General features: G+C 38.7%; 1 protein-coding gene across 3 annotated transcripts in view; it reads right to left on the reverse strand.

Moving 5' to 3' along the window:
* LOC106870748 (tudor domain-containing protein 1) overlaps positions 1-26,288 on the reverse strand; it is a 62,026-nt gene that overhangs the window by 11,191 nt on the left and 24,547 nt on the right. For 2 of the 3 annotated variants that reach the window (XM_014916940.2, XM_014916939.2), the window contains 14 exons: positions 23,733-23,758; positions 22,863-22,927; positions 19,826-20,050; positions 17,947-18,000; positions 16,651-16,750; positions 16,075-16,162; positions 12,463-12,816; positions 12,068-12,166; positions 11,653-11,880; positions 10,830-10,986; positions 10,542-10,650; positions 9,020-9,220; positions 4,229-5,661; positions 693-806 (listed from right to left, as the gene is read on the reverse strand). In XM_014916940.2, the coding sequence (XP_014772426.1) occupies positions 693-806; positions 4,229-5,661; positions 9,020-9,220; positions 10,542-10,650; positions 10,830-10,986; positions 11,653-11,880; positions 12,068-12,166; positions 12,463-12,816; positions 16,075-16,162; positions 16,651-16,750; positions 17,947-18,000; positions 19,826-20,050; positions 22,863-22,927; positions 23,733-23,758 (3,253 nt within the window). The remainder of the gene's footprint in view (positions 1-692; positions 807-4,228; positions 5,662-9,019; positions 9,221-10,541; positions 10,651-10,829; positions 10,987-11,652; positions 11,881-12,067; positions 12,167-12,462; positions 12,817-16,074; positions 16,163-16,650; positions 16,751-17,946; positions 18,001-19,825; positions 20,051-22,862; positions 22,928-23,732; positions 23,759-26,288) is intronic. The other variant, XM_014916941.2, reaches the window with a different exon arrangement.

Genomic DNA, 26,288 nt, shown 5'->3' on the forward strand with positions numbered 1-26,288 from the left:
GGGTGGTTCTTATTAAAAAGGGTGTCCAGCCAAAACAGACACAGAAGTCCGGTGCAGGGTCCTGTCAAACTGTCCAACCCATGCTAACATGGAAGGCGGATGTTAAATGATGACAATATGTATAAAAAAAAATTTTTTTTTAAAGTTGCTTTCACAGGGAGTCTGTTGTGAGGGAAATGTTAATTCTTTGACAAGACTCACTAAGTTCCACATTTATTCGTTTTATCTAAACACGTTACTGACTAGCAATATTCATTTTGTTTCACAAAATACAGCTTCTATTTTGTTGTTTCTAGCAGAACATTAAAGTCTTGCCACAACTGTTCTGGCTCATTAGTTATACTTGATATTACAGGGTTAGGATGCGTTGGATCACAGCCAGCTTGGAACAATGCAAGAGAGGAGCGAGTTGCCTACGTTACGGCTGTCATCATTAACACATTTCACAATTCCTGAAATCAGAGAATTAACTTTAATTTTTGATATTTTCTTAACTTTAGCTTCTACAAACATCATTTCAGTCAACAGCAGTAACGTTCAACCATTATTTTTTCATTTTTATCGACCCCTTTCATTCCTATTTTACTCTACTGGGCCCCTGTAGCCATTCAATGTTCGACTCAATTTGAGAACAAATAGTTTACAAGGAAAAAAAAAAAAACAACCCTGACTTATTTGAAACTAAAACTTACCTGAATATTTGCAACAAACAACTTCTCCAATCTCAGGTTGAATTACTGAATTCAGATGAGAAGTCTCACACATTTTATTTAATTGTTCAGTCATGTCAGTCAAAGCTTCCATAGCTGAAGAGAAAATGGTAACTTTTAAACATATAAAACTGCTAATCACACAAAAATCAAATGAGAAGAATAAAGACATTAACGGAACTGTGATATTATGCATAATCCCTTTATTGTTAGTATCATTGAGAAGGCAGTGAACTAGCAGAATGGTTAGCATGCTGGACAATATGCTTAGAGGTATTTCATCCCTCTTTATGGTCTTTGTTCAAATTCTGCCATGGTTGACTTAGCTTTTTAGCCTTTCAGGTTTGAGAAAATAAATACCAGTTAAGAACTGGGATCCATGTAATAGATTACCCCCAACATCGCCAAATTTTGAGGCCTTGTGCTTCCAGTAGAAAGGATTATTATTATTGACTGAGAGAGCAATGCACGTCATCAAAGTGACACTAAGGCATAAATATATGAAGCCCAAACCTTTTCCCAGGTGCTGAATACCCACCCCCACCCCACATCCCCAGTTTTCAAAGTTGGTACACTGAAAGGTAGGTCTGGTGAGATTGATGAGATGCTTGAACAGGTGATGCATATGGATGACAAGGACAGCTGTGTAAAGAAGTGCCAATCTCCAAGTGTGGAAGGAACCTGTGCAAGAGGTAGGCCCAGGAAGACATAGGACGAGGTGATGAGGTGACCGAGACCTTTGGCAAATATGCCATGGCTGAGAAGACCTGTCAAGCCAAGTGAAACCGCAGTCACAGCATGTAAAAAGCACCCATTAAATGTAGGGTCGTAGGCTGTGCACGAGAAGACCCATCAAGCCAAATGAAATCATAGTTGCAGCCAAATCCAGAGTCACATAAACGGCACCTGTGCCAGTGGCACATAAAAAGCTCCCTTTGAAATTTGGCCATATACCGTGCTTGAGAAGATCTGTCGAACCAAGTGAGGTCATAGTTGTGGCTAATGCCAGTGTCTCATAACTGGCACCCATGCTGGTGGCACATAAAGAGCAACCACCACACCCTACTGAGTGGTTGGTGTTAGGAAGGGCATCCAGCTGTAGAAAACCATGCCAAACCAGATTGGAATCTGGTGCAGCTCCCCAGTTTTCAGTCAAACCATCCAACCCACACCAGCATGGAAAATGGACATTAAGTGATGATGATGATGATGAATAGACTCAACATGACTACTCATTTGATAACTTTACACCAGGCACCTGCATCACAACCATGTGTGTGCAACATGATGACCTCATATCAAGATAAACAATGCAGGTGGGGCCCAGTTAGAAAGTAGCCCAAAATGTCTCTGAATAAGGGTTAAGGATGATGAATGAAACACTCATGTTTCTAAAAGTGAATAATGCAAACCCCAAAGAATTCCTCTCAACACATGGCTATGATGTTCCCCAACTACTTCTGCTCGTGACAGAGATGCACATATAGTCAACCACCAAGGGACATGCTCAACTGGTTAAGGTCAAGCAACTGACAAGCAAATCTGTGGTATTGAGCAGAATACTTGTTGTAGCCCATCTTTTATACCAAGACAAAACAAACAAGCTAGCACTTGCAATCAGTTGAGATGAGAAGCCAAGAGAGCCACTGCCTGGCGCTGGGCATTTATTATTACTAAACTAATTATTAAAGAGTATTTGTTGCAAATCCTGTGAACTTCGGTTTCAAATTTTGGCATAAGGCCAGAAAAGTTTAGGAGAGGGGATAAGTCATTTACATTGACCCCAGTATTAGACTGGTACATATTTTATCAACCCTGATGTGAATTTAATATTATATAATAAACAACTACAGCTGCAGACAAACTTAGAGCTAAATCGATTAGCTTATCATTATTATTATTATTATTATATTATGTTGTTATTTAATATAAATTCTGTAATCTTTAATATTGTAGAACAGAGCTCAGTGAGCAGCTACCCTTCAAGTCAAAAAGATGCTTGCGGCCATTTTTCATTAAAAGCAAATGGAACTCAATATTGGTCATTACTACATATGGACATGATCATAGATTCACTGCTATTGTTTAATCCAAGGCCAGTCCTCAGACCAATGGCTCTCAGGAAGAACGTCTGCCTGTCACCCACCTCTCCACATCATGCTATAAGCAAATGAAAATGTGGAGTTTCCAAGCCACACAGGCAGGCACCTCTACCAAGAGAAGAGCCTTTAGCCCAGCCACAGAAAACTTCTCTAGTTGCTGGTGGTATAAAAAGCATCCACCCTATAAAGTAGTTGGTGACAGGCAGGGTATTTGGCCATGAAAGGAACTATATGAGTGAAAGAACAAAGATAATATAGAGTCCTTAAGTCACATCAGAGGTTAACCATCGAGGAAGACATCAAATAAGAAGTTAGACATGAATGTTCTGCTAGAACAGACTATACTCTGCAGTAGATACGAGAGAAAGCCTCAGACTGGCTTTTGCTGCAAAATGCATGCTTGTTTATATTGCTAGCAGGGACAGGTAAACTCCTACCATCTCCAGCACCAAGACCACCTAATCACATGACTTTGACCTTCGTTGGTCTTGTCAACGACGGATGCTCAACCGCTAGAGACAGCAGTGACTCATCTCCCCCACCAGCAATATTTTGAAAAACAGTACCAAAACAGGAACTAGTGTCACAATTAGCCAGTGAGCTTGTTAAAAAAAAAAATTACACTGTTTTTCTATATATCACTGGCAAAGAGAGGAATCACTGCTATCTCTAGCAGTCGAGTGTCCATCATTGACAATACCAAGGAAGGTCAAAATAATGCAATCTGGTAAGTTTCCATGCTAGAGATGGTGGGGATTTATCTCCTCACTAGCAATATAAACATGAGTGCATTTGGCACCAAAAGGAGAGTTTCTCTCATAAGTAGCACAGTAAAGTTTGTTCTAACAGAACATCCATGTTGAGGGGGGGGGGGGGTAAATATTACCTCTCAGTATTAATACTGCCTCTGTTGCTTGTGTATATTTGGCCAAAGATAATCTGTCCAGAACCAGTCCACATTGTAACAATGGCAAGGATACTCAACAACAAAGTTGATTATTTATTTGGTTTACTGTGAAGGCACATGGTCTAGTGGTTAGGGTATTGCACACACAAATGTTAGAGTATGGGTTCTATTCCCAGACGAGGTGGCATGTTGTGTTCGATATAGGAACCCATTTCCTCTATCTTAATAAAAGAGGTTGAAGTAGGATTTGCACTCCAACCTCGGAAATCTGTGATCAGCAACAACAGGTTGGAGGGTTGTCACCTGAGTGGTGCAGAGGTGTCGTCTACCAAGAGTTGAAGGGAACCACTAACAAATATGGTGGATGCAGCAATGCAGTTACAGTGCATATCCCCCTCTCCCCATACTATTACAATATGGGGACAAGATATAACCATGCAAGACAATAGGCAAACAGATATATACAAACAAAGAAAGGAAGAGAACTAAAAAACAAAAGTCTCACTGACCCACTTCATCAAGGATTTGACAGTAGAAGCAGTCTGTGTCTACAACCCATTTACAGAGCAGTTCATATTGTGTGTTCACCTTCAGCTGTAGACATCCCATGCTTTTGGCAAAATACTTTACTCTGTTTGCTTGCAACGTATCTTCTTGACAAACTTCCCGCTGTGAAGCTTTGGTGCTTAGAGATAGCATAATGGATTCCTTTGTTTGTCTATCATCAGGCAATTTTTTCTCAGAAGAAAACTGGTTCTCAAAAATATGTTCAGTAGAGTCCCTATGATGTCGATGACAAGATGGAGGATAGGTCATTTGTACAGGAGATGATGCATCCACTGGTTGCCCTTCAATGCTTTGAGGAGACTGAGAACGAGATCTGAACGGAGATATTGAAAGAGAGCTAGCAGATTTTACAGAGTTTGACTTTGATGTAGCAGTGCTATTTAAAGACTGACTTCTGGGAAAATAGTCATTAGGAGCATTCTTCTCCAAGCTTTCTTCAAAGCAATCATTAACACAGCTGCCATCACTGGTATAAACGACGACTTCATAGACATTTTTGGAGCAGCCTTCTATCTTATATTTGCACACATTGTTGCAGATGAGCTGACTAAATTTCTCATTGTCTTTAATACCACACACACCAGGAAGATAGCAGTGTAAGGCTTGTTTAGGATAAGGAGTGAAATGCACAGGAAATGGCTGCAGTTGTAATTTATCAACATACTCAGAGTTGCCATAATCAACAAAAAAAACTTTATATCTGCCATCAGCAGTGTTGCTGATTATCTGACCACGATACCACTGGTTGTCCTGTGAAAACTTGGCCGCAACCATTTCATTGAGACAAGGAGTATAACCGTTATGGTCATCTTTCTTTTCCAAGTAAGTATTGAATTCTGCAAGGAAACTGATCTGTTTCTCGCTGACAACAATTATATAAAATGAATCATTAAGAATTTCGACAGCCAAACCATCCAAGACCTCACCAATACTGACTTCACAACCTTTCAATTCTGAGGCCATGACTTTCAATGGGGAAGTCAACAAATCCATGACAGAAGTCTCTCCATTACAATCATACAAATTCCACTGACATTTCTTTCCACATCCCATGTATAGACCTAAAATACATTCTTTGGAAAAATCTTCACTTTTAGTTAAGGATTTTAAAATTTGATTGAATTTATGATGCATCTTAAAAGAGTCATCATTTCTTCCAAAAAAATTTACACTTTCAAGTTTTGATGGAATACAAAGACAAGGATAATCCAAACAGAAAGGCATAGCAGAGCGATAATGTTCCAAGTGTATCATCTTTTCTGTGCCAAAATCTATCAGAGAAACCAGTAAAGAATCATTATTGATGTCCAACACTTCAGCTCGGGTCCATTCCTCTGTTTCTAATTTTATCAAAACTAGCTGACCTTTGAAGGGGCTGCAAGAAAGAATAAAAAAAAGAAATACTATTGTAATCCATTTCAAAAATATCACAAACTGTATAAGACTTGTGTACAAAAATCAGATGCACCAAATGTAGAAGCTAAACTGTGTCATCATTTAATGTCATCATTTAATGTCAATTTTCTATTTTGCAAAGTTTGGCAGAACCTGGCAAGGCTAGGAGTCACACCAGGCCCCATTCTGTTTTGGCTTCTACAGCCAGATGCCCCTACCTAATGCTTTACAGAATGGACTAGGGGTTTTGTACCAATTCAAAGATTAAAAGTATAGAGGGACATAGATAGGTGTCTTGCTGTTGATACCCCAGATAGAAAATGGTATATATTGAACTGTGTGATGACATTCCTACAAGGTAGTGGGGGGAAGGGAGGGACAGAGGTTTGGGGTGGGTGAGTTAGGTGGGATAGAAGGGAAAGTTTCATAAGAGCGTGAAGAGAGATGGTGTAAAGGTGACTGTAGAAAGTGATGGTGTGAAATATAGGAGTGACTTGGAGGGTGAATATGGAGTGTGTGTATAAATATTGGGTTGGCAATTAAGTTCCGGCCATTTAAAAAAAATTTTGGAATCTATTTTATTTTGTTTTTTTCTCTAGTTAATTTAAGTTTTTTTTTTTTTTTTTTTCCAGCTCATTAAAATGGAATGCCAAGTTAAGAAAAACAAGCATTTTCCACACCTCCTCCTTTTTACTTTTAATCAAGGTTCTAAGGTCACAAAAGCTGCTCGCGACATTTGTGCTGTGTATGGAGAGGGAGCCATAGCTGAAAGAACTGCTTGTGATTGGTATGCCAAATTCAAAAATGGAAATTTTGACCTCAAAGACGCATCTCGTTCTGACCGTCCAATTGAGTTCGATGAAGAGCGATTAAACCAACTTTTGCACGAAAATTCTCATCAAATGACAAGGGAACTAGAGAAGCATCTTCCCTCGATGGGAAAGGTTCAGAAGTATGGAGCATGGGTTCCGCATGCTTTAAGTGACCACAACAAAAATCAACAAGCCACAATCTCCACTGGTTTGCTTGCTCGCCACCACTCAACTCATGGACACAGGCATTGATTTCTTTACCGAATAGTTACCGGCGACGAAAAATTGTGCCTTTACATCAATATGAAGCAGCGTAAGGAATGACTTGGCCCCGGTAAATAAGCGACACCATGCGTGAAACAAGATCTTCATTCACGAATTGCTTGAATGGAACCAAACGGTCAACGCGGAACTTTATGTTCAACAGATGGAACGACTCAACATGGCTATTCAAGAGAAAAGACCAAATCGACAGCATGGAGCTCTTCTGCTGCCCACCCTCATATTGCCAATATGACCAAGGAAGCCATTCAAACGCTGCCACACCCACTGTAATCTCCTGATTTGGCACCAATGGTTATCCACCTCTTTCGATCTCTTTCAAATGCTATGTGCAGAGTTTCGTTGAATACTGATGCAGAATTGAGAGCTTGGTTGGATCAATTTTTCGAGTTGAAATCAGGTGATTTCTACCAACGAGGTATTGAAAATCTTGTTGAACCTTGGGAAGAAGTTGTAAACGACAAGAGTGAATACATTATTGATTAATTAGTTATTTTTTATTAAACCTTTTAAAAAATTTTAATTTAAAAAACAACAGCAGGAACTTAGTTGCCAACCCAATATATATATGTGTGAGGGCATTGAGAGTGCTAGCAGAAGGGATGGGGAGAGGGAGAGGGAGAGCAAAAGGAAGAGAAAGGACTGGTAGAAATAATAGGGGCAGGGAAGATAACAAGAAACGGAAATAGTTGGGGGAGGGGGTATCCAAAGAGAGGAGATATAATATGTGCTTACTCTGCTCTCAGGTGATTATAGCAGCCAAGTAATGCCACAGAGAAGTGATGAATGTTAGGTGGTGAGGTGTGGGGGAAATTCTTGACATAAAGAAAATGGAGATGGAGAATGAGCTCCACATATTCAATCATTACTAAAGTGATTTTAGGATATCAATTATGGATGGGTCTTCATGACCACATGAAGCTGCCCCAGTTATCTCAAAGAACCATCATCTTGAGACTGACCTTGTCCCAAGTCTTCTTCCACAAATTCCATCCACCTTAAGTGATGGACACTTTTTTATGCAACTGTCCTTGTCCATATGCATCACATGACCAAACTGACACAGTGTTCTCTCTTGCACACTACATCCAATCCCTCTTATGCCCAACGTTTCCCTCGACACATAACCACTGTCATACATGCAAACTGACATTGCACATTCAACACAGCACATTAGCCCCATCTCTATTTTCTAATCTTCACATGTCCTCTGCATTTAAGGCCCAGGTCTCATTACCATGTAGCAATACTGTTCATACACATGCATCCTGTACATATTCTAGCAATTATACGCTTGGAGCATCTTCCTCCACTGCTAATTAGATTGCCTAGTTAACAGAAATTATCCACTAACTCTAGAGAGCTTCACAGGTATTTGAGAAAATCATCTTCCCGTGTGACCTCAGACTCTATGGCAACTTAGCATCTACATACAAACACTACTTTCTATGTGTTCGCCCTCCCATTATTCCACTGCATCTCTTGTGTGTCCTTAGCTTGTACCGAATACACCTGCCTAACATATCAAGCAGGGCCACTTACCTGAAAAGGACAGTGATCCTGTCTGTTTTATTGCTTACTAGAACCTTGCTCTTTAAGACCTTTCCATTCTAGCTTTTGATGCTGGTGATTTTATATCAAGTAGAACTAAGTACTGAGCAAGACCACATCCCTGAAGATAGCAGATTTCTCTCTTCTTTCTTTCTTATTTAGTCTTTGCTAAGTTTACCTTGAGGAATCTTAAGTCTAAGTTTAGCTTCATGCCTGGAATTTCCTAATTCACTCCCTCTCCTTCTCCACAACTATGTAAATCTCACTCTCTCCAGTCATTACACCCGTTTCTCCCCCACCCCACCCATGCACTCTTCCAACCTACCCGATCACATGTCATTTCGCTCTACCGTAGCCTTTCTTACCCAAAGAGGGTCTTAGGATGCATGGCAACATTACTAGAGCTGGAGCCATAAAAACAAAGTACCCAGTGCACAGTTTATAAAGTGACTGGCATTAGGAAGGGCACCTGTCCGTAGAAACCATGCCAAAGCAGACATCAGGGCACACTGCAGTTGTTGGACCTATCAGATCCTGCTAACCCGAACCCAACCCATGCCCACAAGGAACAATGGATATTAAACGATAATGAGGACCCACCTTGTGCCCACACACAAATCCATTGTCACCTGACACATTTTTTCCAACTGTCATACCTGCCTAGGCTCACACTAATTTAAAAAACAAACTTACATTTCTGAAACAGGACGGCATGACTCAGCATAGCTGCTCAACATTTTGGTAAACTGACAAAAAGCTCTGGATGGCTCATCAGCAAACTGGACCAGAAAATCCTCAGGAGATTTCACATCAATAACTCGCAGCTTGTGCTTACTGCCATATTTAAGGTTACCAGAAACAAGAGGAACATCACAAGCCATAACAGGAGACGACCTGAAGTTTGAAAAAAGAAAAGATTATCATCCAGATTTATAATGCAACAAAACAAAATACCTTTCTTTCAAAAGACATTTCCTTCCAATGTTAGTGAAGAGTTCAATTATTTTTTTCTTTCCGATTGCTGAATTCATACATTTAGAATTTTGTAGGAAAGGTTTTCCCTACTGTTGGGTGCTCATCTGACCACTGACCACTCAAACAGGAACTGAATCTATGAGTGATGCTAACCAAAATCATTAGAAAAAATATTATTTAGCTCTTTCACATTCAAACCAGCCAGATCTGACCAAACTATTTAACCTGTTTTATGTTGAAACTGGCCAGATCCAGCCTCTCACCTCAATCCTACAATGTCGTTCTAAGATTAAACAATCACATTAGTGAAATCTCTAAACTGCAAGATAATCCAGGATTAATTCAAAAACAAACAAACAATATTTAACAACAGAGTAACCTGAACAGTGAAGGGTTAGATATTAAAAAAGAAGACTTCAGAGATCTACAATCTGTCCCTATCTTTAAGCAACAGGTAACTTATTGTCATGCGCTTAACTTATTCCAACATGTATTGGATTTAATCTTAAACCTTTTATTTTTAAACTTATGGTAGCAATCTTCTTCACTGAGAATTGTACAAGTGGATTAATTTGGGAATAAGATTCCCAGTTTGTGTCCAGTCCAGAAAAAGAAATCAGAAAGCAGTGGATATACATTAATTATACACTTACAGAAAAAAACGGTAATTTTAATAACTTCTCTGAGATACTTAGTCTTTAAGGTCCAGCAACGAACAGTTGCTGGACCTTAAAGTTGTCAAAAAAAAATAAATAAATAAATATAAAATAAAAAGATTGTTTCCAGGAAGCAAAAGTGCTTTTCATTAAGGAACAGCAATGCCAATTGCCTTATTCTGCAAGAGGAGCTCTCAAACAGAAAGTTTGAATTACAACCATTGGTTGTCCTCAAATAGAACACAATGAGGAATACAAGAGGTATAACAATGGGATTAAGTGATAGGATTAAGTCAACAATCCAAGAATATAATGTTAGCTCTCAACCAAATACAATCAGATCATCAAAATCCCAAAGTTAGAATTCAAAACAGTGTGACTAAATAAGCATTAGATTTGAGAGAGTAATCTGAATGTGTTAATCTGGGAGGAGTCAGGGACAGGTTTGTTGGGGTGGAGATTTATGGCCAGGTTCCACTCGACATGGGTGGGTGAAGAGAGAGAGAGAGAGGGAGAGAGAGAGGGGGAGAGAGCAGTGTAAACTGGTCAAGATGACTTTGAAAGAGTCAAAGAGGAGAACTTACTTCACAATCTGGGGAGTACTCACACTACTCGTTTTAGTAGTTCCGCTTGGTAATGCTGTGCTATTCAAATCCAAACTGCTGACAATGTCTTTGTTGATTTTATTTCCCTCTGATGAAAGTAAAGAAAAAAAAAGAAAGAAAAAAAGGTAAATAGAAAAAAAAGAGTGGTGGACAAATTGGTGAAGTGATTCACAAGTTTTATCAACTGAAACAAATTCCAGAGATTTATAAGAGGGAGACAGAGACAGCAGGGGTTAAATTTCATTAAAGAACCACCATATAACTTACCAGCATCATATATAAATACTTCTGGAGGAGTTGAATCCTTGACTACTTTCAGCTGATATTGAGAATCTTGGAGTATATGCTTTCCAATGAGAGCAGCAAGTTTTGTAGAATTCTTACAAGTTGCTTCACGAGGAAGATTCAGCACACAACACACTGCCTGCAAAAATATATTTACATTGAGCAAGAATTTTGAGGTCCTGTTACTTACATTCAATGTTCCTACTCCCACAAGTCTTCTACACTCAAATGCCAATACAACATCAAATGTAAGCCCTTGTATAACCCTTTGGTTACCGTATTTAAGATGCTCTGTGTTTCTTTCAATTAATTTTAAATATAACAAAGAATTAAAATAACTTAGTTATCATTCAGTTGGTGTTAGGAACATAAATTGTGACTAAGGTTTGGTGGAAGATTTTAATTCAAAACTTATGAAAACAAGACATTTGTACTCAGAGCCAGAGCCTGTTTCAGCCGGGTTGGTATCAAAATGGATAGTAGTCCATTATTATGTGTATGGAGAAAACAATTTTTTAGGGCCTAATAATGCAACAGTTCTCTTAAATTCATTCCCCCCCTATCAAACCCTGAGGGTTATAAGTTTAGTTCTACTTTCAGCATTTCGTTAGTCAAGTGACTTCTAACATTGCCAAGAAAGAGCCATGCAAAGCCACTCAGAAAACCATACACACAACTCACAGTTACTTCTCCTATCAGCTAATCTCCTCACTAACGTCTTAGCATCAGTTTTACAGCACTTTTTCACTTTTTATCACCAATTGCAATAAAATCCCCTTCCCATAAAAACAGAATAGAAATTTACCTGTTGTGGCACTTGTTTTAGTTCAGGAGGAAGTACTCTCAACTTGTCAATTGTAGTTATTTCACAATTACCAAAATCTATGTATTTCACTTTTACTCTGTTAGGCTTCAAGATTTCCACAAGCATTGCTCGATACCAAACACCATCTTCACTAAACACACAGGCATACAACTGGCCAATTCTCAATGACCTCTTGTTCCATACTGGAGAATCATCATCTTTACATGACTGAAACATGATACAAAACAAAAACCAAATTAAATTATGTATATTGAATTGTTAAATTCATTTATGATAATAAAAAAAATTTGTCAAATCTTAGTCATTTAAATAGTTTTTTCTCAATGTTCAGCCCGTAAGAAGACGGATATTAAATGAGGATGATGAAAAAGTAAAGATTTCATAATGTTCTTACCTCATATAATTTACAGACAATTTCCTTTTGTATATTTTGGTTCTTTTCTGTACTTAACTGAACAAATATGTTCAACTCATTGATATAAGTCACCAATACCTTTAAAAGAAAAGAAAAAAAAAAGGTTATAAAAGACACAAACATATACCACAAGCAACCACTTATTGTTGCAAAAAAAAAAAAAAATTACTCATGCCCACACAAACTTGAAGCCATTTAAAAATACAATTAAATTTAGTTGATGAAACAATAGAATTTTAGATTTCATTTGTGAAATGAGATGGTTGTCTTTCAAATCTTTTTTTTTTTCACATTCTCTCTCATCTTAGATGATAATGAAATTTATGAAAGGTTAATTTGAAGAAAAAAGAAATAGATGAAAAGAAGCAACGAACCTGACAAGTGCCACGAGATGGTAATTCAACAGTTTCTAATTCATTGCTTTCTCCATTAGAAACCGTGGAACCAATGTAGGATTCTTCAAAATCATCATTCCCAGCCACTGTGTGTTCATGTTTGCTATTACCATGAGCAGACTTAGTACGAGACAGGACACTCCCTAGCCATTTATCAGGAATTTCAAGATCAGAAAAGGCATTTTCTACATCTGATTCCCTTTTTGAAAATGACTTTCTTGAGGATTTGCCAGGTTTTTGCTTTACAGCATCAGATTTGGGGGGAAAATCACAAAGATTTTGATTTGACAATGAAGAATTATGCCTTGTTTGATGGTTGTTCTGGCGGGATTGCTGAAACAGGAGAACATTAACTCTTACTAAGTACACAATAATCCAGTTCTCGAAGGATACAATCTAAAATAATTGACAAAAGACTTAATGTTGTCCAATGACAATGCATGAGTCTAATTAAAAGGTGTTAGGAAGGGCATCCAGCTATAGAAACCATCCAAATCAGACTGGAGCCTCACGCAGCTCTCCAGCTTGCTAGCTCTGGTCAAACTGTCCAACCTTTGCCAGCATGGACAGCAAACATTAAATGATGATGTAATACATGAAAATATTCATCAAAACATACAAAAAAAGAAAAAAATTATAGGTTGTTTTTTTTCATACAAACTGAAGAGTTTTAACTATTCCCAAATTATGAAATTCCACTTTCTCTACATCAATTGGACATGCTGGAGCAGTAGTTCAACTAGCCACTAGTACTAGCAACATAAAAAAACATCCTGAAACTAAAGCTGTATAAAATAGTTGCAATACCAATTAGTTCTCTGAACTGAAATTGTACCATCTTGTAAAGATCTCACCATCACAAACAAAGAATCCTCAAATTTACCAGAAGAACTTATGCATAAGAGAATATCCACCATCCTAATTTTATGACATCATCATCATTTAATGCCCGTTTTCCATGCTGGCATGGGTTGGACGTTTTGACAGGAGCTGGCAAGTCAGTCAGCACATAGTGGTCAAATATTATTCGAAACCGTTCGGCCGATCTAGGAGCTGACCAGGTGCACTGAAGGTTTCCACCCTCTCAACAACAATCACTAAGGACATCTAAGGAACAAACTTATTTCAAAAGCACTTATTCTCTTCTCTATTTTAGTCTCTGAAGTACAACCATGCTGGGGCACAACATTCAAGGTCCTTTTTTGCTGAACTGCTAAGTTACTGGGATGTTAACAAACCAACACCAGTTGTCAAGCAGTAGGAGAGACAAACATAAACAAGGGGTCTCTTTCTCACACAAGTATATTGTTTTAACACCTACTTTTCCATCCTTGCATGCAATAAACCAGAGCATGTTGAGGCAGAGCTTCTGTGGCCCAATGCCCTCACTAAACCCTGACTGCTCCAATAATCTATTAGTCTGATCAGAGAAACAACTCTGGTCCATTTTTACACAGAAAACTGGAAATAAAAACCATGTGAATGAGACTTTTGCTTACAATGACTGCACAAATTATATCAACAAGCCCTGCTTTCACAGTGGACTGCAAACAAATGACATCATTGTGCTCATTGTATCCAATCAGCAAACATAGACAAAGGCAAGGCTAATACAAATTTGCACACACACACACACACACACACGATGGACTTGTTTCAGTTTCTGTTTAGTAAGCAAAAGTACACCAAGTGATACTTGTACAATAGGAAGGGTGAATATCTAGAAAGAATCCAAAGACAGAGATGTCCATAAATTACTTCAGTAATAAAGGTGGTGTCAGGGGAGAATGGGAAGATGGAAGAGGCACACCTAATCCCTGCATTAAAAAGCATTTAAAACTTGTTACCACAAGAAACACCAAAGTAAAAAGACAAACATTAAGAGCAATACTATACTTCATAAGACAAATTATGTGGCTTAGTCCTAGTTCTGAGCAAAATACATTTATGAACCTGTAAGAACGACCGAGCGAACTCATAAAAAGAGAAATGGTGACGAATGGAAAAAGAGAACTCCTTTTATTTAATACGAGTCACACGGTCGAACACAAAATAATATATCAATGATGATATATAAAATAATGTTATACTACGATAACACAAATAGCCAGTAATGAGGAGATAGAAAAGACAACCATATAAAATGAATAACAGAAATATTTATTGTAGCGTTAAAGATGTATGTGTATGTGAGAGTGTGAATGCGACATATAAGAACATAATAAAAGACAGGCCGTCGTACAAAGAAAAGAGAGTATGTGAGTGATACATGTATGTGTATGTGAGATATTACAGCAGATAGAAAAAGTCAGTAACACGTAAGCATTTATACCAGTTTTGAGTACACGATAGGAAGAGTCTGTATGAGAAAGAAGTTGAGGCTGTGAGTGTGGCAGGGCTTATCACTAGTTGTGTGTTGGCTTCTATGCCAGGGCCGGAATCTTGAAGACAGACGTTTATCGCAGGCTGTAACTCTTGTCTGTTTATTTATCGTGGTGAAGCTGAGTCGCCTAACAGAATCGAAGAGAGAGATGTGCCGCGGAGGTTTGGTTTGGTGTACATAGTAAGTCGTGTCGACTATGGTTGGAGATGTTGGTGGCGAAAAGGCTGCTTGGCAGTAGTCGTAGACTCGTGTTGCTGATGTGGCGACGGCGGTAGGTCGTGGCTGGACGAAGCTGTTGAAGTGGTCGCTGGCTGATTGCTGCTGTCGTGTGGTACACGGCACAGTCTCTATAGAGAAACTGAACCGAGACGAATTTGCCGCTGAATTAAAGCTATTTTTATAGTTGATGGGAGGCTCACCAGACAACAGAAAAATACTCTATCACATGACCTTATTAGGGGCCGTGATTGGTCAGTTTGCGTTCTGGCGGGAACGGTTCGAAGAAGTTGCCGCTTCGAATAATAATCAGTCACGTGATGACAGGGAATGTGTTTTCCGCTACGGCCGATCTTGAATATATTTATAACAGCAAGAGGGGAATGGCTTCTTTGTGTATCATGGCGATCAAGGTGTTAGTTTCACTACAAACCTAAAAACCACACCTGGCTTTCAACTACTTGTCACACAACCACTAACCCTTAGAATTTCCATTCTACCATCTTAAAAATAGATCACTAAACTACATAAAGCAGTCCTCACTACACTGAAGATGAAACTGCCATGGTTCGATTGACACCAGTCAAATAATGGAAATGTGACACTGAAAGATGGTCAAAGGAACAAGCGGTCCAGTCATTACTACAGTATCTTCTACCCAGACAAACGCACTGAAATAGCAACGTTACACTGCAGCCGCTGTACCTGGATGGATATCATAGTTCAGAGGGCGAGTGACTGCCATGCTCTGACCAAGTGTATCTGGCCATCACTAGAATCTATCGATCTACAGAAATGGGGATAGAGTCCAGATCCAGGATTCATCACTAAACCTCATACAATAAACTAATGCCTGGTAAATCCCAGAACAGAGGTAGGAGTGCAACACCTAAATGTTCAACAAACAACTACCTGAAGATTCCTCAAAACCAACAATACTGCAACTATCTTCAGTGATTAAGCAAGATAAGACCTTTTCCAAACGTACTCACATTGTCTTTAGACTTGGACTGGTTCCCAGATGTATTCAAATCTAAATCAACATCGAATCGGTCAGCAAGTTCCTGCAGAGTCATCTTACTAAAAAAATTTTTAAAAAGAAATATTTCTTTTATAAATAAAATTCATTGTTCTTGCATAAACTGTAAATTGTTCTGGATATACCAGTACACAGACAAAATATGAAGTTACACATTGTAATTTTATTAAAACACAGAATTATTTCCCGTTGATGTTAGAGGGAGCCAAAACAGACACTGAAGTCTGGTGCGGGCTCCTGTCAAACTGTCCAACCCATGCCAGCATGGAAGGCAGACGTTAAACAATGTTGATGACACATATGTACAAGAGAAGTTTCCAACTCATCCTCCTGTTCCCACTTCTTGTGAACCTTTCAGCCACATTCAGTGATGACCACAAGAATTTTACTAAGGCATCTGTGACAAACAACAGACCTATCAAGCTGGTTGCCTGCTATTCTATGAACTCCACAAAATCTCAGATTTGGAGTCTAAAGTTTCAATCATGAGAGTTAGAAATCTGATCACAAATCAAAAGGAATACCATACCTAAAACTATAACATGCCTTTTCATGACCATTCATCCAGTCCTTCGTTTGACAGCGAACACTACAATATGGTACTTTGCAGTTGGAACATCTTTTGGTAGCTGAAAAACAAGTTGTTTTAAACTTTTTGTTGAAAATACCAAGTCAGGCTTAGAAAGAATAAAACAAATAAGAAGCTATGACATTCAAGCCTTTCCTTCAATGCAAGTGAATGGTGTTATAGTGTTGGTTTTGGCAGACGCCTTTCTTAAACATACCTTCAATGACAAGTGGCTCCCACCCTGTGCAGTTTGCACACCCAACACAACCCTATCACATGAAGTTACACAAATAGCCCATCAACCTATGGAGTTCTTTGAGAGTCTGCTGTGGAGCAGTAAAATTTTATTGCAGGTTTGTATCCAATATCATCGGATTAAAGGCCTTTATTTCAACTAGTGACCCATTGTGGGCCACAGACCTTCACATAAAAGTTGTGGTTGTTAAGAAATAATCTCACATTTCGAGTTGTTTTCTTTACACTAATACCAGAGTCATTTTGACAAGAAGAAATAAATTGGAGATGAAATTCAACGAGACATTTTCAATCAGTTGTCTCCATATTGAGATGCAGACCATTCCAATTGTATTTGCTCTCAGTCACTGATAACTCAGTTGAAATATTTACATGTTCTTTGTTGCTAGACAGATATTGAATCTTCACAGAGACTTGCTCTAAGATGTGCATGTTATATCATCAGGGAAAGTAATCAACATGCTTGGCACACGCAGACACAGAAACACTAATGGCATGCAGACATGCTCTGGCACATGTCTACACATGGTTAATTATTGTCAGTGTGCAAGTACATGTGCCAAAATTATTCATATGTGTGCATGTCCCAGTAGCATCATTGGAATCTCTCACTCTCTACTGCACACACACTTTTACCACCTCTTTCCAGAGCGTGACAGATTTTGTCAAACCACAAAAGTCTATCATTAGCAGTTTCATATCATAAATGCTGCTGTTGTGCTCTAGCCCCTCGCCTGGCACACGGCCACTTCCTTTGTTTCCACTCCCTCTCCTGGATAGGAGGTCTTTGTTTTGCAACCAACTTGGTGACCCTGTTGATGTGACTAAAAGACACTCAGTATACTTTGTAAGTAGTTGGCATTAGGAAGGGCCTCCAGTCACAGAAACCATGCCAGAGAAAACACTTGGAGCCTGGTGCAGCTCTCCAGCTCCTGAAAAACCGTCCAACCCATGCCAGCATGGAAAACGGACATTAAATGATGATATTAAATTTAATCTTACCTTGACTCCCACAATTTACACACTTGTTCTTCAACTGCAATATTCCAGAACGATCTACAATTATAAAAGAAAGAATACATTGATCATGAAAAGCCAAAGAACAACTCAAAGGCATTTGACATCCATTAGCTGAGATTAGTTGAAAGAAAAGTTGCGGAATTTTTCTCCCAGACACATATTCAGGAGTAATGAGGAGCAAAGTCAGAAGTGAGGGTGAAGGGCAACCAAGCACAGGAGTTCACTGAAATTTTAGTACAGCTGTTGGGTTTTAATCCTGGACATGAGTTTACCTGACTGACAAACTGGTTCCACTCCCTAAATAGAAGCAACAACACCCAGCTATAAATATCAACCGATATAAAACTGTTTCAACAAAACTCATTCCAATTTTACTAAGGAAGAAAAGTGAATATAAAAACCAGAAATTTGCAAACTGTCTTTCCTCGTGCAGTGAATGGAAGAGAATATTGTTTGTCCCAGTCACTCCTAGTGAAGGCAAGTAGCATAGCGGTTAGGTGCATTCAGCTCACAATCGTGAGGCCACACATTGTGACCTTGAGCAGATGATGATGATGATGATGATGATGCTGCTCCAGTCCACTCACCAGGCAAAAATGAGTCATACTTGTATTTCAAAGAGCCAGTCTTATTACAGTCTGTATCATGCTGAATCTGAGAACTATGTTAAGGGTACACGTGTGTGGAGTCTTCAAATCACAAGCAGGCTGTTTTTCTTAATCGGATCGACTGCAACCAACAGAGAGCCAGTTATAGTCACTCCTGCTCTAACAAAGCCTATCAGCAAAAGCTGTCCAACCACGAACACCCACTAAACCCTTTATATTTACTGTCTACATTCTTTATTGTGTTGTTCTTTTTTCCAAGACAGTGGAATATAATTTGAGGTAGATTTTGATGCTATTTCTTGAAGGTCAAATTACCATAGAGACACTACCCGTTTGGCTGAACAAACCACCATTTAACCAGTTTCAAAATGGCTACTCAGTGAAGAAGTGTGTATCTGCCTAAAACAATTATATTTTTTCTCTTTCTATGGTCCAATAATACAATTCAGTGAAGGTAGGCCTGCAAACTGAAGAATTAGAGAAGAATTATCTCAACACCTGCTTCTCTCCACATCTATCAATGTCACATTATCAACACTTCAACTATTCCAGGTTTTTTTAAACACATTCACACAATCAGTTGCGCACTCACACATTAGTGGTAGTGATAGACTCATTAGGAGTCATTTATAAAAAGAGACCTAAAAATGTTTCAGTCTAGCAAGTGCCACATCATAAATGGTAAAATCCAAGCAGTCTTGGACTGGTTCAATATTGTGGAGTTATTTCCAGTAAATGTTTGAGACTGACAACATGCAAATTCCACACAACAAATGTCAAGAAGACAATTAGGTACAGACATGGCTGTGTGGTAAGAAGCTTGTTTCTCAACCACAAGGTTCTCAGTTCAGTGCCACTGCATGGCATTTTGGGCAGGTGTCAGCCTTGGGCCAACCAAAGCCCTGTGAGTAGATTTGGTAGATGAAAACTGAAAGAAGCCCATCATGTATGCGTGTTTGTGCTTTGTGTCTATCCCCCAAAACCACCACCACTTGACAAGAATTGATGCATTTACGTCTGTGTAACTTAGCAGTTCAATACAAGAGACTAATAGAATAAGTACCAAGCTGGGGTTGATTCATTCAACTAAAACTTCAAGATGGTGCCCCATCATGGCCACACTCTAATGACAAACAAGTTAAAGATAAGACCAATCACCCAATAATTGTTTAAGACCTTATTCTTGAGCTATGATTCAACAAATATTAGGCAAAAAATTTTTTTAATTAAGTGCAAAATAGAATTATCTGAACCTTGAGAATTATTCAAAGACTTGGCAGGAGATTTGGAAAATTTTTTCTTTGGTGAAGATTTGGGTTTTGTAGATTCTTCATCTGAATCCCTATATTTCCACGTATCATTAGAAACTTCTAAATTTCCATAGTTTTTGACATTCTTTTCCCGTTGCTGAAAGTGAGTCTTTTGTGGGTTTTTTGAAGAGTTATTTCTTGAAAAACACTGCTTTTCATGAGGAGAATCTGGAAAAAAATGTTTGATTTATTGATAGATGACAAACAAGTGATACATTTGGCTTCTTAGAGTTCACTTAAATGTGCTTTTTGCATAAAATTTCCCCCATGGTACTCTCAGACCACTTTTCAAGACAGGTAGGTAGAACTAACTCATTGCAATTCAATGAAATCTAACAAAAAAAAAACTGACTAATCTATCTCCTCTATTCAAATGAGTAGAAATGGATGTGGAATTGAGTAAATCAAGGGATGGTCCTTGCCAGAAATAATTACTGCATAAAAGAAGTGATTAAGTTGAATAGATGGAAAGAATGGCTTCAGGTTTTTGCTCTTCAGCTGAGGGAAGAGGAATTTGGCACTGGTTTGGTGGGAAATAAAAAAAACTAAAGCTACTACTCCTAATAATAATAATAATAATAATAATAATAATAATAATAATCCTTTCTACTAAAGGCATAAGGCCTGAAATTTTTGGAGGGGAGGGGTTGGCTGATTACATAAACCCCCACTGAACTGGTACTTATTTAATTGAACCCGAAAGGATGAAAGGCAAAGTTGATCTCAGCAGAATTTGAACTTACAACGTAAAGATGGACAAAATGCCACTAAGCATTTTGCCTGGCATACTGCTAATGAGTCTTCCAGCTTATTAATAAGGGTTTCTAAATGAGACAATGTCCACCACATGGCCATCACACTTTCCTATCTCAAACTTGCCGACAGAGGCTCCGCCACTTTTCCTCCTCTTCCAAATAATGATGGTTTTGTAAGCAGTAACCCTCACAGAGACAACCTCCCTCTTTTTGGTGCTTACTTTGCCTCTACCATTACACCCTTACTCAGTCCCCTCCAAACCTATACCATTCTACTCGTACACCAAGTGTGCAAATACTGCTAGATGCTTCAAACAAACATCACTAGCCCAGACAATGTCCCTTCTGCTGTACATCAGAATTTGCTTCTGCACCTACCAAACTCTTTAAGTCTCTCACTCTCTACAGAAATACACCCTGACATTCCAAAGAAACGTAACTCCACAGAGCCAGGCAATTATTGTCCTACTGCTTTCTCCTCAAACCCCTCTCAGGTGATAGAGACAGCCATTAGCAATGATCATCTCCAGTGCCTTAAATCTGTCCCCTCCATCAGTGACCACCACTACTACAGTTTCCAAGTAACTTGATCCCCTGAAGGTCTACTCTGAAACGTCATTCACCAATAGGCCCTCACTTTAGTAAGTTCAGTGAAAGCAATGTTGTTGTCATAGACATCAGCAAAGCGTTCTTCACCTGTGTCCAGAAGAAAATCTACAAAACATCCTACCTATAGGCTCCAGTCATCCCTTGAATCCGAAGCTTCCATCGCAACATGTGTCAACTGAGCTCTCTCTCTGTCTTCCTTTCATTCAGCTCCAAAGTCCCCCAGGATTGAGCTTTGTCCTCCATCCACTTACTTCTATATATTGATGACCAACCTGTTGCCAATGCATATGTTGACAGAAGAATTCTTTGTTCCTCCCTAACCTTCTACAACCAGACTCCACAACACACAGCCCAAACTACACACACTAGACCTGCTTCAATTCTATACATGGAGACCTTCAGAGCATTGTTTCTTTAAACAGCAAAAAACTCTTGAGGATTACTCGGCTCAATAGGCCCTCACCACCACTCCATCCCAAACACAAATGACGCCTAGTCAGAGTCTCCACACTCACGGCAAACGTTGGACTCTTACCATCTACAAGGACTTTGATGAGAGCAGTCTCAGGCAAGATGGTGTCAAAAGGCTGGAAATACACACAGGCTGTATGCTCTCTGTGCTATCCTTTTACCTTGGTTATCATGCCAGAACTGGTGTCTTATGAATACCGAATCTTTCACCAAAACCTGAACAACACATTTAAAATACCAATTACTGACATTCAAGTCCACTCACCCTTAGACAGATCAGGCATGCATGTACACATACTCACATGCACGCACCAAGATAGTGTAAAGAAAGGGTGAATCGTGGTAAGATTTCAACCAGTCAAAAATAAATAATGGGGCATTTAAAGTAAACCAGTTTTACACACACATACACACTCTTCATTTACTCTCACCCTTCTCTTGTAAGCAACCATACATCTACATACACATGCATGAGATTAATCATTCTCAGACAGACTCAAGCCAGACTTTGAAGAGGTTGAGAATAGCCATGGAAGGACTTTGAGAAACAGACAACCAACTCATTGTTTAACCAACACATTCAACAAATGATTGATTAGTTAGCTGGTTAGATATTTAACTGACTGACTAACAGTAATTTTGAAACAGTGCATGTTTATTATTATTATTATTATTGGCATAATGACCCTCCCAACACAAGATTTATTTGAACACACTAATCCACAGAAAGAATCTTCCTTGTAACTTCCTTATTCTTTCTTTCTTTCTTTATGATCTGGTACAAGACTGTTTGCAATGAGGTGGAACATAGCCAATAAAACTGACACCAGTATATTACTGCTAGACATTTATCACCTCACTAATTCAATGATGGTGAATAAGTATAGGGTGTAAATAATTTGCCTAATGTTCTCTCCCTCTCCTCCACTCAAGCGGCAAGTTGTGGTCTGATGCCTGAATACCTCCAGCTTCATCTCTCTCTCTCTCTCTCTCTCACACACACACACACACCCCAGCTCAAAGAACTGAGATCACACAGCAGAAAGTGGTCAGTCTATGAACTTGTCTTATGCCAAAGTATAACTCAATATCACAACCCCAAACAAATATTTGGAGTTTTAGAAAAATGAAACAAGTGTACACACATGCTGAGGGTATTGAATGCTGTGCATATTTATCACTGGGTTTTTCACTCCTGGAATAACAAGGCCTGGAATAACAAAATCAAAAAGAAAAATCAAAATCAAAATAAATTAACCAGAAATATTTTAGAGAACAATTATAACAGATAACCTTCCTTTTGAACAAGATCAAATGTTCCATCACAATAAATCCATTTTTCCAGACAGTTGCTAATTCTTGCAAAGTATTCAGAAAGGAAAACAAAACTTTTAACCAAAATAAACTCAGATTTCCATATAGAAAACAAAAATATTAAAACTGTTGCAATAACCAGAATTATTGAAGCCACCCCATTGTTTTCATCTTTTGAGATGGTTAACATCTTTGCTATGCAATATCTCGTAAGAATTTTATAAATTTTCAAAAGAATGGGCAGCCTTCAACTTTTTCTATCCAAAAGAGTCTTTCAATCCAATATTTATATGTTATTATTTATAACTTTGTGATGTGCCTCAAGACCCAATGTTCCAAAAAAAAATTATCTTACTGATATTGCAATCGAAAGAGGTAAAACTAACATCTTTTTACTTTCCATGAAATAACTATATAGTCAATGTTCTGAACAGATGAAACAGAAAATCACAAAAGATTTTCAAGATCGTTTCTTACAATGAAAGTATACCAATCTAATAAATTTCAGTTTCATACTCAGAATTTTTAACTCAGAATATGCAAAAACAATAAATACAAAAGAACATTTTGTCCCAAACTTCACTTTGTAAACTCTGGTACTTTCCAGTGATTAAAAGTAACAAAAGTAACAAAATTTTTTTAAAAAGTAAACTCAGAGACATCATGGCTGATATCCTCTCAGATAAATAAAACCTGCTTACCTTGTTTCTGAATCTGAGTAGTTGTCCTGGAAAGAAAGAAATTCAAATTGTTAGAAGCTCATGAGAACTGCTGATTTTGAAGCTCAGTGCAACAATTAATACTAACATGTATGATGTTATGCAAGATTAGTCCTGTTTGAGCAAACCAATGATCTAGAAACTCTAGCTGTTACCAGCCTTCTCCACAAACTAGATCTGATGCATCACTTCTTACAAACAAACCACAAGTTTTGCAACTTTAACAAGCCCGTATCCACTGGTCCAAGATACAAACACTTAAATTCACTCCAAAAGAAGATGGTAGCAATCGACTCGTTTCAGTTACTCAGCTTCAAAGTCTCTCGCTCTCTCTCTCCAATTCCCCCACATCTGGCCCCTCTATCACTCTCTCAATTCGTCAAACCACCAATGGAGGAGGGTGTATAAGTCTTTGACTAGATACCCTCCTCCATTGAGAACACATCTCATTTCGCCGTTCTTCAAAGCCATCACCCTCAATGACTCTCTCCCATTCATCCTGCAATGATGGTGGCTGCTGAGAAGAGAAGCCAACTTCTTTACTATTATTCATTCTTCACTTCATCTTATTCCATCCTAGCACACAGCCACTATTGCTCTCCCATCTCAAAACCTTGTCTCTCTACCAAACCCTGTCTGATGCACTTATTGCACCATCCTACTACCGCCTTGTTGCAAATGCCCAACACAGTGCACCATCCTCATTCCCTGATCCTATGGAGCTGATTGAAGCTCCATAGCCATAATGTCATTCTGCAAAAGCCCCCAACTCCTCTCTTCCCAGGGAGCACCAATGCAGCTTACTAAGTTTACTTTTTTAAATCTAATGGAGCTGATTGAAGCTCCAGTAGATTTGTTCCAGTTATCCCTGGCAGCAGACAAGCCTCACTCCTAATTCATCAGAAACAGCTAGTCAGGTGACTGAAGCCATTCATTAGACGTATCTTCAACAAAACCTAAATGTTCCAAGCCCCATAATGTTGTCCACTCAGAGCTGTGCAAGTAAAAACAAGGCCAACAATACCTAGAAAATCTTCCCCACTTCTGTGAGGGGCATTTACCGAGCAGTGCAACTGCAAAAAATGCCTTTATGTATCACATGGCCCTCCACTTCAAATCAACATGATCACAAGCCACGGCAATGTGCCTTCCACTACACTCAATGTGCCTCAGAACTTGTTCCTCACTAAACTGTTCAGTCTTTCACTTTCCAGGAACATCCTGGTATTTTGAAGTACATTACAATGTTTCTCATTAAAAAAAAAAAAAAAAAAAAAAAAAAAAAAAAAAGAAACAGTTAACTTCTCTGACCCAACCAACTAGCATTCTACTGCATTCACCCTCAAATATCCAAAGCCAATGGAGACAAGACAGCCATAATGTCATTCTGCAAAAGCCCCCAATGCCTCTCTTCCCAGGGAGCACCAGTGCAGCTGGCAAGAACTGGGGAAATTTGGTTGGTTTTTCTGACCTTTGCCCTCTCTGATTTGAGCCCCTTGCGCAGTGTATCAGAGAAACTGTTAGAAGTAGTAGTCAACTGCATGGTGCCAAGGAATCAAGTGCTACCATCCTAGACATGATGATAGGCAGGGATCACCTATTCCTGGTGTACAGTCATTGCTATGGTTTGTTTCAGCTGCCTTTTGCACACCCTGTACAAACACGTGTGTGTGTGTGTGTGTGTGTGTGTGCTTTCTATCTTTCAAATTTTACTCATAATACACTGGCCAACCCAAGGCTACAGCAGAAGGCATTTGCCCAAAGTCCCACACAATGGAGTCAGACACCAAAATCAGTTGTAAGTAAATGACACAAGCTATGCCACTGATGAAGTAGCATCTTATCCAACAGGAAAATGTATCCAAGGCACAGCCAAGGATACCTAGCTGAAAACAACACTGTGGCTGGTATAATTCCCCAACAGAGGCGAGGCAGTGGAAGCACAACTGAATTGTCCGGTAGTTTCCTGGCTTGCAGTGTGGAGTTAAAGTCTTATGCAAAAAAAGGAAAAAAAAGGAAAAAGAACCCCTGCTTTTGAAAGATCTCCTCTGGTTGCCTAACAAATTGAAGCACCAAGGATGCTTCCAATTCATATGAAGAATTTAACAGTTGGGAGTCATTTCACATCACTAATCTCAGAACTAAGAAAGAATCAGAACCAGCTTGTCTGGAATGTGCAACTTGTAAAGAAGAAACAGAGAAACTATGGTAACAAACTTGGAACTCAATAAGAAGATTCCATCAACCCTTTCGATACCAACCCACCTGAAGCCAGCCATAATGACCTATTCATATTTAAATGAGAATTTCAGCACAAATCTCATTAGTTCATTCGTAAAAACACACAAACAACTGAGTTACTCTGTCTGACATCATTTTACATCTGAGTGAATTTTGGAGATTATTTTTTTCCCATTTCGATTTTTTGAAATGTTTTACTATGAATGAAAACTGGATACCAGTTCCATATTGTCAAGCAAACATAAAACCTACATATGTGGGGATTTTTTTTTCTTCCAAAAGTGAAGCAATTCTAAT

Source organism: Octopus bimaculoides, chromosome 2, assembly GCF_001194135.2.
Source record: "Octopus bimaculoides isolate UCB-OBI-ISO-001 chromosome 2, ASM119413v2, whole genome shotgun sequence".
Taxonomy (NCBI): Eukaryota; Metazoa; Mollusca; class Cephalopoda; order Octopoda; family Octopodidae; genus Octopus; species Octopus bimaculoides.